This window comes from Castanea sativa, chromosome 11 (assembly GCF_040712315.1).
Source record: "Castanea sativa cultivar Marrone di Chiusa Pesio chromosome 11, ASM4071231v1".
Taxonomy (NCBI): domain Eukaryota; kingdom Viridiplantae; phylum Streptophyta; class Magnoliopsida; order Fagales; family Fagaceae; genus Castanea; species Castanea sativa.
The window spans coordinates 66,601,629-66,617,242 of NC_134023.1; the positions used below are offsets into that span (position 1 = coordinate 66,601,629).

The 15,614-nt window shown below is 32.8% G+C and overlaps 1 protein-coding gene across 1 annotated transcript; it reads left to right on the plus strand.

The window, feature by feature from the left end:
- Window positions 1–907: 907 nt before the first annotated feature.
- LOC142615016 (uncharacterized) lies at window positions 908–3,260 on the plus strand. Its single transcript, XM_075787666.1, has 3 exons — window positions 908–1,053; window positions 2,643–2,870; window positions 2,977–3,260. The coding sequence occupies exons 1-3, from the start codon at window positions 1,000–1,002 to the stop codon at window positions 3,115–3,117; spliced, it is 423 nt and encodes a 140-aa protein (XP_075643781.1). The 5' UTR covers window positions 908–999; the 3' UTR covers window positions 3,118–3,260.
- The last annotated feature ends 12,354 nt before the right edge of the window (window positions 3,261–15,614 follow it).

Below are 15,614 nucleotides of genomic sequence, written 5' to 3' on the forward strand. Positions count from 1 at the left end.
TTTTAGTATTTTTCCCTTTTAAAAAAATCAAAATGATACCGTTGTGGTGGAGCTAATAATATTTGATTAGACAAATTAACTATATTGGAAACTAATGGAATTTTTTTTTTTTTTTTTTTTGAGAAGCAAATAAGTCCATATTAATAAGCTAAAGCAGAAAAATCAGACAAGAAAATATCCTCTGTTTAGATAACTTTTGAAACTTCAGGGTGTAAAATTTAAACACTCTTAAACTCTAAGGGTGTAATTTGAAATTTACCCAAAAAAAACTCTAGATTCTAACTCTAGAAAATCTAGATGGTATATGAATTAAGAACCTATGATCTACAAACACAGATACGGATACGGATACGGATACAAATATAGGTACAGATACTGACAAGAGCAATTTCTGAAAAATTATAATTTGATACGGCAAACAGAACACTGTTACGACATAGATATAATTAATACGGGTACAACACCCCAAATAAAGTGTTCTTGCATCCTAAATATGAACTGGGAACTATGAAGTAGAAGAAGTGAGTTCCATACTTCCAGTGTTTCAGTTCCATGGCAGAGATACAAGAAAAAGACCCATCTAGAACTAAAATATTCCCATCTCTTTCTTATCTTCATCATCGGGACAAAAATTCAAACACAACATAGCCGTATCAGTATGTATCTGACACCAACTCCGTGTAATAAAAAAACACCATAATACGTACGTGCCCATTCCTCATCCATTGCATGGCTTCCATGTGGTGCATCATGCATGATCATTATCCTCATCTTTAAACCCCATACCCATATTCTTCCACATGTCATCTTCTTCCATTGACACCTACTCTAGGTGATTGACACGTGGCATGATGTAATTATTAGTATCTCACCCCTTTTTAAGGGTACCTCTTAGTCCAAGCAGATTGGTACCAATTATCTGAGTAAAAAAAAAAAAAGGAGAAGCAAAAGAACGAAGGAATTCAGTTTGTTTCCATTGGGTTTTTGCTATATTTGCTAATGGCGGTCGTCGAGGAACCCATTCTTTCTAGGCTTGATCGTCTGGACAACATAGTAAGTCTCTCTTACTACATAATTAGATTCAATTTTTTTAGGTAAATTCAGATTCAATTTTGAGTTTGGCTTGGTAGAGTGCAGTGCACTAGATTTGCTGAAATGATTACGTGATCATTATCTTGACGGATTCAATTTAACTATATAAACATTAGATCCAAGCTATGTAAGTTGAGATAATTATAAGCAATATTATACTACTTAATATATTTATAATTGAGACGGAGTATTAAACACAAGGTCATTGAGCTATAGAAAGAAATATAATCTTACAAATCAAATATAATATGCAATATATCACATCATTTAATGTACACTATACATTATTAAAAAGAAAGAAAAAAAAAAACTTAGCTGAAAATGATTAATTAATAATTTTTTTTCTCCATTTTAACTTAGAGGATTTTATTCTTTCTTTTGGAATGTATATGCGGTATGCCGGTATATATTGAATTCCCTTCTATGATAGAAAGCTTGCTCAATCTACTAAGCTTTATTGATTTTGGGAATTGGAGATACTTTGCTTGTGTTTAGAAAAGCTTGGTGATAGGCTTCATTAATTAGAAATGTTTTAATTTCTTCTTTTTGACAAAAGAGTTACAGAGTCATAATCACCATTATGTTTTCTGAAAACTTGATATATATCATTGTGTAGGAAATCATTTTCTCTTTTGGAAAAGCTTGATAAAGACATTATACCTACTACCTAGAGATAAACCAAGATCAAGTCTAGGCCGTACTTATGGTGGTGAGAATGACATTAGCTTTAAAATTTGTCAAATGTTGCCCCAAATAACTTCGAGGTTTATATAGCTTGGTCCAAGTAAACTAAGAAACTTTTATCTCCTATTCAAAAAATATGAAAACTATGCTTCAATAAATAAATGATGAGAATCACTGTCCTAAATAATTACTGAATTGGTTCAAAAGCCACGCCTTGTTCCTTAATTAGGGTCAATTGATAAAAAAAATATTTGGTCATTACATCACTAATCAAATTGTAATCACCTCTATTATTTCTCTAATAATTAGTTTTTATTTTACCTAATTTTGATTACATCATACATAGAGTAATTATTTTCATGTTTACTTGTATTATGCAACATAATAATGCCTCAAATATCAATAAGATACTAAAAAATATAAGTATTTTCAAGCTTCAATCCAATAAAACAATTTTTCTCGAAATTGACTAACTCTCATATAAAAAGAGAGGGCAAGAAAGTAGTTCATAGTTTGACTAGATTAGCTGTTAATTACTCAAACTTACCTAGACTGTGGTGTGTAAAAGGAGGATGTTCCTTCACAAGTTCGATCTGTAATTCTGGCCAATTTGGATGTTTTGTCTTAATAAAGTTTAATATCTTTTCTTCTTAAAAAAAAAACCCAACAAAAGAATTTTGCCTTGAATAAAAATACCCTTTTAGATATGAAAACAAATAACAGAAAATAGATGAATGGACCAAATTATTCCATTGTTCAAATTGAATTAGACTTTATTTTTTTAATTGAAGGAAAAAAAATTGAAAGTTTATTTATTTATTTTATGTACAATTTTTGATAAGCACTTGTCAATTACATGGCATCAGTTGAGGCATTTGGAGGAAATTAGAGGGTGTAACAGGTCCCCAAAGAGCTCTTGTGCATCCACAACATCAAGTGGGACCATCACAAGTGATAGACACATGTCATCCCTTGATTTTTCCCCAAGGAGCCTAGAGAAGCGCTGCCGTCCGATCAACCAAGTGAAGATTGAGGCTGAAGTGAAAGGAACACTCATAGAGAGGCTTGATCGTGCAGAAGAACGTGTACTAAAGGTAAAGATATAAGATATAAAAATTACATGAACCATTTCTGAACGTTTGATCAATGATATAAGGATAGGATGTATGTTAATCTGATGTGCCCAATGTATTGTATCAGCTGTGTTTGCAGTTGGAGGAGCAATTAGAGGCAGAGACAAAAATAAAGGAGAAAAATGAGAATGAAACCCACAAGAAGAAGGGACTAAAGCAATTTGTCCAACAATGTGTGAAGGGACAAGGATCAGCTAGAGCTCACTAAATAAGTAAATTGATAGGGTTTTTTTTTTTTTTTCCTTGAATTTCTCCCACTTTGGTTGAGAGTTTTGTATATATGGATGAAAATCTTGTGCCAAGTGTTTTAGGTGAAACAATAAGTGAAAAAATAAAATAATAAAATACACTTGTTAAATTTTCCACATATTAATAATAAGAGAGGTGCTACGTCCACAACATTTTTACAACAAATCATAGGTGGTTAGTTGTTATTGGTTCAAATTTGAACCTAACACTAAAATTACTTTTTTGCCCCAACAATAATAACCAGTAACATCCTACCACTTAGGATTTGTTGTAAAAATGTTGTGGACATATCATTTCTCTAATAATAAACATATAGGTGAAGTTCCTTAGTTTATCTTTTATTATTTTTAACAAGCCATAAAAATGTTGGAAAAAGTTGTGTACGTTCATAATTGCTTCAATTATGTAAAATGTGGTGGAAAGTTGTAAACATATTCTATATATTTAAATTTCTATAGTCATATCTAAATTCATTAGGAAATTATTCTCTCATATTCATTTAGAAGTCATGAAGTGCATTATGAAACGATGTATAATCATAATATTACCTCTTATATTAAATGAGATGCGGTAGATTGGCAAAAATATAGTCTCATATTAAATGAGATGTAATTTGTGGTCTTAGTTAATTTGAGGTGATAAGTCGTGGAAAATAACATTGTGTTATGTAAAATTATTTGTATGTTTATGTTTATGTTTTTTCTACATCTTTATTTTACCTAAAACTAGATTATTATTTGCACATAGAAAACATTCAACAGTAGGGGCCATTTTGACTTTTGACTAAAGCGAAAAATAATAAGCATAATCATAATTTTTTTTTCTTAATTATCAAAGTGAAAATAACAAAATTTCTCTTTTAAGGACTGAAAATGTTTTTTTAATTATTATTTGTAACTAACAGTCACTTACAAAATTTAGTGCATCATAAAAAATACAGTATGAAGTGGTAATTATTTTTCAATATTTGCAGTGTATTTAATAGGATGATTACTCATCAAATTGTGTTATTTTACATAATAAATAAAAACTTAATCACTGCAACCAAAAAGAATTACTTCAAAATAAGTATAAATAGACATTATGTCCTCTTAAATAATTGTAGCTCTTATTTCTCATATATATATATATATATATATATATATATATATATATATATATATGTATGTATATGTTTATGTTTTTTTTCTAAGTCTTTATCTTATGTAAAACATAAAACTAGGTTATAATCAGGCCATGTTTATGCGTGGAAAATTTTAAAAATAATGAAGTGTCATTTTTGACTTTCACACTACCTAAAAAATAATAGGTATAATCATAAATAAAATATTTTTAAATTATCAAAGTGAAAAATAACAAAATTTCTCTTAAAAAATTATCTCATATTTAACTTCATTCTGAAGTTACAAAAAAAAAAAAATATATATATATATATATATATATAAATAAAATAAAGATGTGTTCATGACATTATAAAATGAAAGAAGATGAGATGGTAGATTGACAAAAGTATTGACTCAGATAGGAAGAAACAAACCTCCGTTAGAGTAGAAGGATGCCATGCCCCCTGCCCCCTTTTAAAAAATATATAGGGCTGTATACATTTTTATCCGGAAAATTAAAAATTTCATCCAAAAACGTGTGCAATACTGCAGTGGATAGCAATAAATATTATTAACTAATAACATTTGTTTGTTGATTTATTTTATGAATTATTAGCTATTTTAAGAAAATAATTTATTAACATTAATGTTGTTGTAGCTTGTGGGGTATGTTGTTTGGTTTATTTTTTGGACTAAAATTTGAAACTATAGAGCTATAAAATATGGAAATAATGAAACTTTTATTTGAGTGATTGATGATGGGAAAATTATCTATAATATTTAATTTATTTAAAGAGAAAAAATTACAAATAATTTGAAACTAATAATGCAGCATTGTCTCTAGTGTTGATGTCCCAATTTATGAAAATTTTCAAACAAAATTCCAAAAAATTACCATTGATTAAATCAGTATCAATCCAAATTATGAAAATATGAGATTACATTGTTAATGAATGGTAATTTGATGTGATAAGTTGTAAAAAATAAAATTATTTTATGTAAAGCTACTGTTATGTTTATACGTAGTGTTATGTTTATATTCATGTTTTTTCTTCCTCTTCCTCTTTATATAAAATAAGGTGATAACTTGTGAAAAAACTAATGATGGCTTTTAAGTAGCTCAATAATGAGTAAATAAACGTAACATATGCATATGATTCACGTATATCCATAGTATTCAAATGAACTTGCATTTCCTGAATTGCTGTCAATTGTTCGAAGCTACACGTGTTTATGTCAGACTAAAAGTAAAATATGCATTTATTGTGGAAGAGTTAAAAGGTTTGTAAATTACAGCTTATTCAAAGATAAAACTTGATGAAAAGCAGTTGACTATTGACGTCATACACATATAAAAGAGAAGGTATTAATGAATGAAAGAAACGTATGCTTATCAAACATGTTTATTGTTTAGTAATAAAAACAAAAGCTCCTAAAAATAATCATTGTTTTTGTTTATATATATATAATCATTGTTAGTTTATATAAAACACTAAAATTACTATAAATTTTAAAATAAAAAAAGAGAAATTGCACTTTACCCACATGTGATTTGGCCCATTTTAACAGTGTCCACCTGTAGTTTAAAAGTTACCACTTAACCCACTTGTGGTGGCCTCCGTTAGACCTCCGTTATCCACCTCTACCCTTTCCGTTAGAATATCTCATTTACCATATAAGCCAAAATTGGAACTCAAATAGAACCCCAAAAAAAGAACAGGCTCTCTCCCTCCCTCTCCCTTAAAACCCCAAAAATCTCCAAACTCATAATCCCTTTCTCTCTTTACTTTGATTGCCAAAATGAAATCCCCAAGCACTTGCAAGCAAGGAGGAGGTGTGCTGAAGCTTAGGCTTTCCTCTATATCAAGTATGAAATGACTTTCTAGGGTTTACCATTATTGTGTTTGTTCTTTTTCAATGTGAACGATTGATGAAGGTGATTCGGATTAAAGTTTTTTTGTCATAAAATTAGTGGTTTACCATTGTTGGGTTTACCATTGGTGTGTTTGTTCTTTTATAGTTGACATTAATGACTGTGGTCCCTAGAAATATTTTGATTAGATGCATTTGTAGGTTATCTGTGATCCCATAGAGACAAATGGTTTAGTTGGTTGTGTTTCTTGTCTCTGGCCTCACGTTAAATGGTATTTTATGTGCAACTAAAATTATTTTGCTTTTGTCAATTATTAGTGCTCTCTGTGCATGTGTTGGTTATGTATTTAATTACTATTATTTGTGCATGTGTTTTAACTCCTACAGATGGCTACTAAAATTCATTTTGATTTTACTATTCACCATATTGGGAATTTTGAGTGGAACCCTAGTTTAGAGTATTTAGGTGGTGAGGTATCTACAATGGGTAATATTGATCCAGATCTACTAAGTCATTTTGAGATACAAGACATTTGTGCTAAGGTTGGAAGACCCATTAACAGTAGGATTTTTTATTTCATACCTGATGGTGACTTAGAGCAAGGGTTAAGGTTAATTACTTTCGATGATGATGTGACTTACATGTGTGACCTACATGTGTGAACTACATGCTGAATTGCCAACAAATGAAATCACACTTTATGTAGAACCTGAAGTTGAACCAATTGCTGTTGAAGAACCTATAGTTGAACCAGATCAACCAATTGCAGTAGACCAGCCATGGGAAATGAATGATGAAGATGATGATACTAATTGTGAGGAGGTGACCAATAATGTCTCTGTTAGATCATCTGTGGTTGACCAAAATGATGTTAGTGAAGAACATGTTGAGGGTTTAAAGGATGGTAGTGTTGGTGGAGCTGTGCATGTGGATGACCATGCTACCCATGGACAGAACGTGGATGACAATGCTACCCATGGACAAACTGTTGGTAGTGAAGATGTTCATGTGGATGAACCTCATTGGCTAGATGAAGGGTATGAAGGACCAGATTATCCTGATGACATATTTGATGCTCAGAACAATGAGGTGCCTAATATGAGAGAGCATCAAAGAGATACTGAAAATGTAAATGAGGGAGAGCATTTGAAGGAGCCAGTTACAAATAATGGGAAGAGACTAGAAGCTGCTGTCAGTGATCAAGCTACTGATGATAATGATTGGGTTGAAAAAGCTTTTGATGATGATAATACTAAGAGCAATAACAATTCTGAAGATGAGGATGAAAGGGTGAGATATCCAGAGTTTAACGAGAAGACTAGTATGAGTAACCCTCAGTTATGCAAGGGTATGAAGTTCCCAAATGGGAAGGTGTTTAGGGTTGCCTTGAGGGAATATGCAGTGAAAAAGCCTGTGGACATTAAGTTTAAGCTTAATGAAAAGACCAAAATTTCTCTCCATTACAAGTATGAATGTGGTTGGAGGGTATATGCATCACAGATTGCAGGAAGTTAACCTTCCAAATAAAGACCATGGTTCCAACTTGTACATGTAGCAGGACATTCAAGCATAGCTAAGTCACTTCTACATCTGTGGCTAGGAAGTACTTGGATGATTTCAACAAAAACCCTAACTGGGCAATTTCTAGTGTGAAGCATTGAGTTATGCAGTATGTGTTTGTGGACTTGAGCATAAATCAAGTGTACAGAGCTAAGAGGAAAGCTAGAGAGTTCATACTAGGTGATGAGAGGTTGCAATATGGGAAGCTCAGGGACTATGCAAAGATGATAAGAGTAACTGATGTGGGGAGTAAGGTGATTCTGCAAACTGAGATTACTGAGTCTAACACACAACCCAAGTTCAAGAGGATGTATGTGAGATACAATGCACAGAAAGTTGGAAACTTGGGGGGGGGGGTGTAGGCCACTTGTAAGATTAGATGGTTGCCATTTGAAAGGCAAGTTTGGTAGACATATATTATCAGCAACTGTACAGAGCTAAAAGGAAAGCTAGAGAGTTCATACTAGGTGATGAGAGGTTACAATATGGGAAGCTCAGGGACTATGCAGAGATGATAAGAGTAACTGATGTGGGGAGTAAGGTGATTCTGCAAACTGAGATTACTGAGCCTAACACACAACCCAAGTTCAAAAGGATGCATGTGAGATACAATGCACAGAAAGTTGGATTCTTGGGGGGGGTGTAGGCCACTTGTAAGATTAGATGGTTGCCATTTGAAAGGCAAGTTTGGTGGACATATATTATCAGCAACTGCAAGGGATGTGAATGACAATATTTTTCCTGTTGCATTAGGTGTAGTTGAGCAAGAAAACAAGGATACTTAGGTGTGGTTTTTACAAACATTTGCAGATGATATTGGGAGGCCAGATGAGTTGAATCTGGTGTTCATTTCAAATAGGCAGAAGATAATACAATTCACTTGCTTTTTGAGATTTCTGTTTGTTCTTAGTCATTACATTTCTTCTTTTTGAAAGTTTTGTTTTTGTTCTTAGGTAGATGGTTTTTATTTTTGTTCTTTGGATGTTTTTTTATTGTATTTATGATAACCAGCGATTGATACCTGCAATGGAGATGTTGTTCCCAACAATTGAGCATAGATTCTGTGTGAAGCATATTTACAACAACTTTAAGTTAAACTTTAGAGTTTAGAATTGAAGGCTGCATTATGGAGGTGTGCTGCAGCAACAACAGTTAGGGAGTTTGAGAAGAGAATGCAAGATATGAAGGAATTGGACAAAGAAACATGAGAGTATCTAGTAGACATCCAACCAACCCAATGGACCAAGTCACATTTCACTCCAAGGGTCATCTCTGATTGTTGTGTGAACAATCTTAGTGAGTCATTTAATTCTATGATACTAGAAGCTAGGGATAAGCCTATCATTGCCATGCTAGAGTGGATTAGGGTTAGGTTGATGAGTAGAATGTATAGTAAGAGGACTGGGATTGAAAAATTCACTAGTAACATATGTCCAAATATAGTGCAGAAGCTTGAACAGTTGAAAGTTGATTCTAAGTCATTTTCTGCTATTCTATCAAGTTGCTATATATATGAGGTTGATAATGAGTATGAGAGGCATGTGGTTAACCTTACAAGAAAGTGTTGTACTTAAAGAGTTTGGGATTTGACAAGAATCTCATGTAAACATGGTGTTGCAACAATCTATAACTATAAGAACCTAGAGAGGCCTGAGGATTATGTGCATGCATGCTATAAAAAGGATGCCTATGTGGCTACATATAAGGAGATGATTACCCCACTGCTTGGCCAAGATGAATGGGTTGAAACCAACCAACCTACCCATGTTGCTCCAATTGTGTACAAGCCTCCAGACAAGCCACCAATGAAAAGGAAGAAAGATGCAGATGAGCCAAACAGCCCATACAAAGTTTCTAGGTCATATAGACCTATAAAATGTGGGTTTTGCCATAAGAAGGGGCATAATTCAAGGAGGTGTAAGGCTGGAATAACTTATGAGACACCATGGCAAAAAAGATAGAGACTTGAAAGAAAAAAAAAATTTGTAAGTAAAGCAAGAATGTGTTCACTATGACAATTATATTACAAATCTATTTCTGATGCAAGGCAATTCTTTTTTGTAGGGACAAGAGGACAAGGAATAAGCACTAACCAACCAGCAAGCACTGACCAACCAAGTCAGGGTGCATATTCAGTACCTCAACCAGCAAGTCAGCCACCTAGGCAACCAGCAAAAAGGTTTGCAAGGCAACCACCCTGGTTTGCCAACCAGGCAGCCAACTAGCCACTCAACCAGCCACCTAGACAACTACCAAGAGATCACCCAGGCAGCCAACCAGACAACCAATCAGTAAGCAAAGCAGTCAACAAGATTAGCAAATAAGAAAGCCAACCAGGCAACCACCATTCAAGCAAGGCAGCCACCTAGATCTGCAAACAAGGCAGCCAACTAGCAAGCAAGGCACCCACCTAGACCAATAAACAATGTAGCCAAGCAGACAACCAGTTAACCAACAAGTGGAGTAGCTAACCATTCAACAAGAAAGCCAACCACCCATCAAGCAAGTCAACCAGTTAACTAGCCACAAAAGTAGCCACTGAGGAAGCCAACAGGCAAACCCCATACACAGCCAACTGAAACATCTGCTTCAGCTTCAAGCTTTACCACCATCTGCAGCTGATTCAACCAAATCACCACCAAGTAAAGCACCCACAGCTTAATGGTTCTCATACAGCCAGCCCATCTCTCATATTCCTAAGGAAACATGGGACACAAAAAAACCTCTATCTCAGGTATATACACAAACACAAATACCACCCTTTATACTTACATAAAACACTGAATTAGATCTTGATATGAAGTTGCTATGTATTTTGCAGCCTCCAAGGGGGTTGGTACCACCAAGGGTAGTTAGGAGTAGTTATCTGTTCTCATATGGGAGAGGAGGTGGATTAAGAGCTGAGACATATGATGCAATGTTCTCAACAGGCAGGGGCAAGGGCAATGACAAAGGCAAGGTCTTTGGGAAATGAAGATTGGAGAATGTGCAAGCAGAAACTTTACTTTACTTTTTTTTGTTATTGTGCATGCCTGATAGTGGCATGTCTCCACTTTTTTGTTATTGTGCATAACTTTCTACTGTAAAGTTATTTTGTTATTGTCTTGCTTGCTTACTCCCAAGTGCAGGAGACCGTAGCAATATAATTCTCGGAGTACCGAGGTTGAATCACAAGAAGCAGGGTAAGTTCAAAGACAATATAATTAAATAACAATTTGGGTGAAGAAGAAAAATAATTTTGCTTGGTGACTGTTAACAAGAATAATAATAAAAACTGATTCAAATCAATAATATAAATACTAGGGCATCGGGGTGTTTTTCTATATCAATATGAGATTCTTTGTGATCTAAGAAAATATTTATTTCATAATTAATTGTTCTTATACAATTAAAAACTTATAATTCGGTTGAACTGCGACAATTCAAGAACGCATGATAATCTTGATTATTAATGCGGTTAGAAATTTTTTTCAAAGAAACTCATTCACTTTAAAATCTGATTTCTATTAAAACTATTAGAAATTCATCTAAACAATAAGAAAAACATAATTGAACTTATTGAAAGCATGGAAGAACTAATACATCAAAAGAAATCTAATTGAACAATCAAATATGTCGGTGATAAAATCCTAGAAAGAATCACATTGAATATTCATACTGTATAAAAGAAACCTAACCCCTAGCCCTAGCAAAGAGTTTAAGCTGTCATTAGAGAAAGGAAAATACAAGGTTTTCTCTATCAAAATTCGTTCTACACAGCCTCCCTTCAAAATCCTAACGTAAAAGTATCTAAAGAAAATAAAACTTGTACTATTTCAATTTCCGTCTAGGTTTACAGTGGTAACTTGTGAGTCAATTTCGGCCTTCAAAAATTGAGAATTTTGAAAAACTCAAAACTGAAACGTTGTAGATAATTAAGTCATGGTTCTAACCCATTTAGTCTTGTGTCAATTGGATTTTTGATGAGAGAGATAAGCCCAAAATACTGATCAGTGCTCAAATTAGATTTTTCCTTTTCAGATTCTGCCTGTTTGGTTTCTTTCCTTATTTGAAACTTCCAATCAGAGTAGACGATCCAAGCACTCCAGCTGCACCTCCTTAGATATTTAAGCATGGTCCTTTAGCTCCACTTTGATTATAGTTTGACCTCTATTCTCTCACAAATTCCTATAAACTCATCTTTCTCACATGATTTCTTGAAAGTAGAAAATTACACACAATGAATCTTATTCAAGAAATTATGTAAAGATAAATAATAGGGAATAATGCAAATCATGACTTAATTATACAAATTAAGCATAATAATAAGGAGATAATGTCCACATAAATATATAACAAGTATATATTTTAAGGCGTTATCATGTCTTAGTAAAGACAAAACCACCTATTATTGAAGTACTTTGGCAGTATTTAGCCCTTCATGTTAGGTGGAGTCCACTTGCTTTGAACAATACTTATTATATACGTATGGAATGGTACTCTTGCTTTAAAACATACTTCTTTATGCTTCTTCAATTGATGTAAACAGAATCTTGTGGGGTGCATGTGCAATTGCCCCTTATATAAAGAAGAACAAATTGCATACCCTATTCAAATTACAAGAACACCTTACATAAAGAACACATTACAAGGCAGCATTACACATTACATAAACAAGGCAGCATACTCTATTCAATTTACAAGATCACATTACAAGGCAAAATTACACATTACATAAACAATGCAGCATGCTCTATTTAATTTACAAGATCACATTACATAAAGAACACATTACAAGGCAGCATTACACATTACATAAACAAGGTAGCATTACATAAAGAAGAACACATCACATAAAGAATACATTGCATACTTTATTCAAATAAACAACAACATTACACAGTGCCAAATACATGGAATATACTTGTCAAAAGTAGTAGTACCCAAAATTATACAATAACTACAACAACTTGCCTTCAAGGCAGACTTAATGGCTTTGTTCCAAATTTTCCCATCCTACTAGAAAACACAAAAAAAAAGCAAAAAACCCACCATGACACAACAAGTGCAAATTTGTACTTCTGTAACTTCTCTTTAGCTATCCTCTCTCTAACCCTAGCTTTTTCTTCCCTTTGTTTGACTACTTTTTCCCTTACAATAGCTGTTGTTTCCCTATCACTAGCCTCATTTTCCTTTTCCTCTGCAACTCTTGCTTGATTCTTGTACATATTGAATCTTGCAAGGACAATGGGTGCAACTTTAGACCCACGCTTACATGTTTTGCCATCCAACCACCAAAAGTATTTACAAGTAGGTTCATCATCCTACACAAAAACAAAAACAAAACAAAAAAATCAAATTAGGGTTATTCATAAAGTCAACAAAACCAGAAAACCAACAAAACCAGAAAATAAAAATAAAAAAAGGAAAAAAAAAATCTGAAAACCAACTGTTACTCACCACATCATAGTAGTTGCACCCATAAAACCTTCTCCCAAAATTGTTCAAGGTCAAAGCAGTCCGTAGCCAACAACGGTCAGCAGAGCATGAATGGTGACTGGAACCCAAGTAATAACTTGAAGATTTCACTTTGGTAATCGGAGTACAGAGAGAAATGGGTTTGGGGATTTTTAGGGATCTTGATATAGAGAAATGGGTTTGGGGTTCTGAGGTAGAGGGAGGGAGAGAGCTCTTTCTTTTTTTATGGTTCTATTTGGGTTCTAATTTTGACTTATATAGTAAATGAGATTTTCTAACGGAAAGGGCAGAGGTGGGTAACGGGGGTTTTGATGGGGCCACCACAAGTGGGTTAAGTGATAAATTTTAAACTATGGGTGGGCATTGTTAAAACACGCCAAACCACAGGTGGGTAAAGTGCAATTTCTCCTGAAAAAAATTTACAAAGTGATCGGTCCCATTTTAAGTTTTTAACAAAGACAATAAATGAGTATTTGAATTAATTTTTCTTATTTGTGACACATCGTAGTAAAACTATATAGTAAAAGAGTAATGTTATACCCACACATTATTTTACAACATTTTTACTAGCTAATTATTAATGTAGCAAATTCTTGTTGGTTCTCATCTGGACCACCACTAAAATCATATTTTTACTTATTAATAATTATTCACCACATCAACCGGTTGTAATATAGTTTGTGACTTTAGCATTTTTCCACAGTAAAATTTGTTGTACTTCTAATATCACTAAAAAAAAGTGTTTTGAACATAGTCCAAGGATCAAATCACACTTGAGTGGAGTTAAAGATCATGATACAAAGATTATTATATTTATGCGAGAAAAGAAAATATGACAAATGTAACTTATTTTTGTTACAAATTTTTTAAAATATAGACGTAATGTACCTGTACAAATCATGTAAAGTTCTTTTTCCATTTCGTATTTTTAAGCCGAACTTTTGAAACGAACTTATTTTTAAATATACCGAATTATTCTCGTATGTATATTTACTGAATTAAACACATACCATATAATACTATGTTATGTACATATGTTTGACTATATTTACATATGAGGTTGAGTTTTTATGTTTTATATATAATTTAGGGTAAATTACAAATTACATCCCTAAAGTTGGGAGATGTTTGGATTTTAAATATTGAAGTTTCAAAATTTGGATTTTAACCCCCTGAAGCTTAGGGATGTTTAGATTTTACACCCTAAAGTTTCAAAATTTTTATTTTACCCCCTAAATCTTAAGGGTGTTTGGATTTTACTACCTAAAGTTTGAAGCTGTTTAAATTTTATACCCTGAAGTTTTAGAATTTGGGAGTGTAAAAGCCAAACGCTCCGAAACTTTCGGATGTAAAGTTCAAATTCTGAAACAACAGAGTATAAAATCCAACCCCCCAAATTTCAGGAGGTAAAATTCAAATTTTGAAATTTTAGGGTGTAAAATCCAAACACTCTCAAACTTTAAAAGTGTAATTTGCAATTTACCTTATAATCTTATTTTTTTGCCCATTTTTCCTATTGAATATGAATTTGACTCATCTTAGTCAAATTTATACAAACCAGATAAAATAAGAGGATGTGTTAATTTTTTTTTTTAAACCCGATTTATTTATTTTAATTTTGGAAAAGCATAAAGCAGTAATTGGTTAGAACATTCTTAGAGTTTGATGTGATCATTTGGTAGTATTTGTTTTTGCCTCATTTTATCTTCACACACACATAGACAACAAAAATAGGCATTAAAGGTGAATTCAAGGGAAATAAATATTACCTTAAAAAGTTGAAAGCTTTCGAATAAGAGGGAGTTAAAGTTTTTTTTTTTTTTTTTTTTATAACTTCTCCTTCAGTTTTTTGATTGGTATGAATCTAAATCATGAATGAAGTCAAAATGGTCCATACTCCTAGGGTAGGACAAGCAAATAAGACTTTAGGTCCATAGTTGTAGGGAATATATATTGGCCAGTGACTTCCCAATTTCGGGTCCATGCTCATAAGGACTAGGCCGGCAACATCTAGCTTTGCTTAATACTTGTCTTTATCAGCTTCGGCTCCAAATATGGCCCAATTTTCTTGGCTTTGGGGAATATTCTTGAAGAAATTATTAGCTTGGTAAACACTCCCTAGTATGAAGGATGGATCCTACTCAAGGGTCTCAAACGCTCAATCACTTTTATTTTATTTGATGGGCTTGACAAATGTGATATTCCATTTTTTTTTTTAAGTTTTAATTACATGGTAAAAAAAAAACCTATTTAAAAGGATATTACTTGCCACGTCACCTAATTCTAGATATAAGATCTTCATCAATCTCTACATTTACATTCTTTAATTTCTTCTCATTACAAAAAATAAAATTTTATATACATCAAGAAGGAAAAAATAAAAATAAAAAAGAGAACAAATCTATATATAGTCCATTAACTTGAGTTGAAAATACCCAATTTAAGAACTATCACTATCTATTT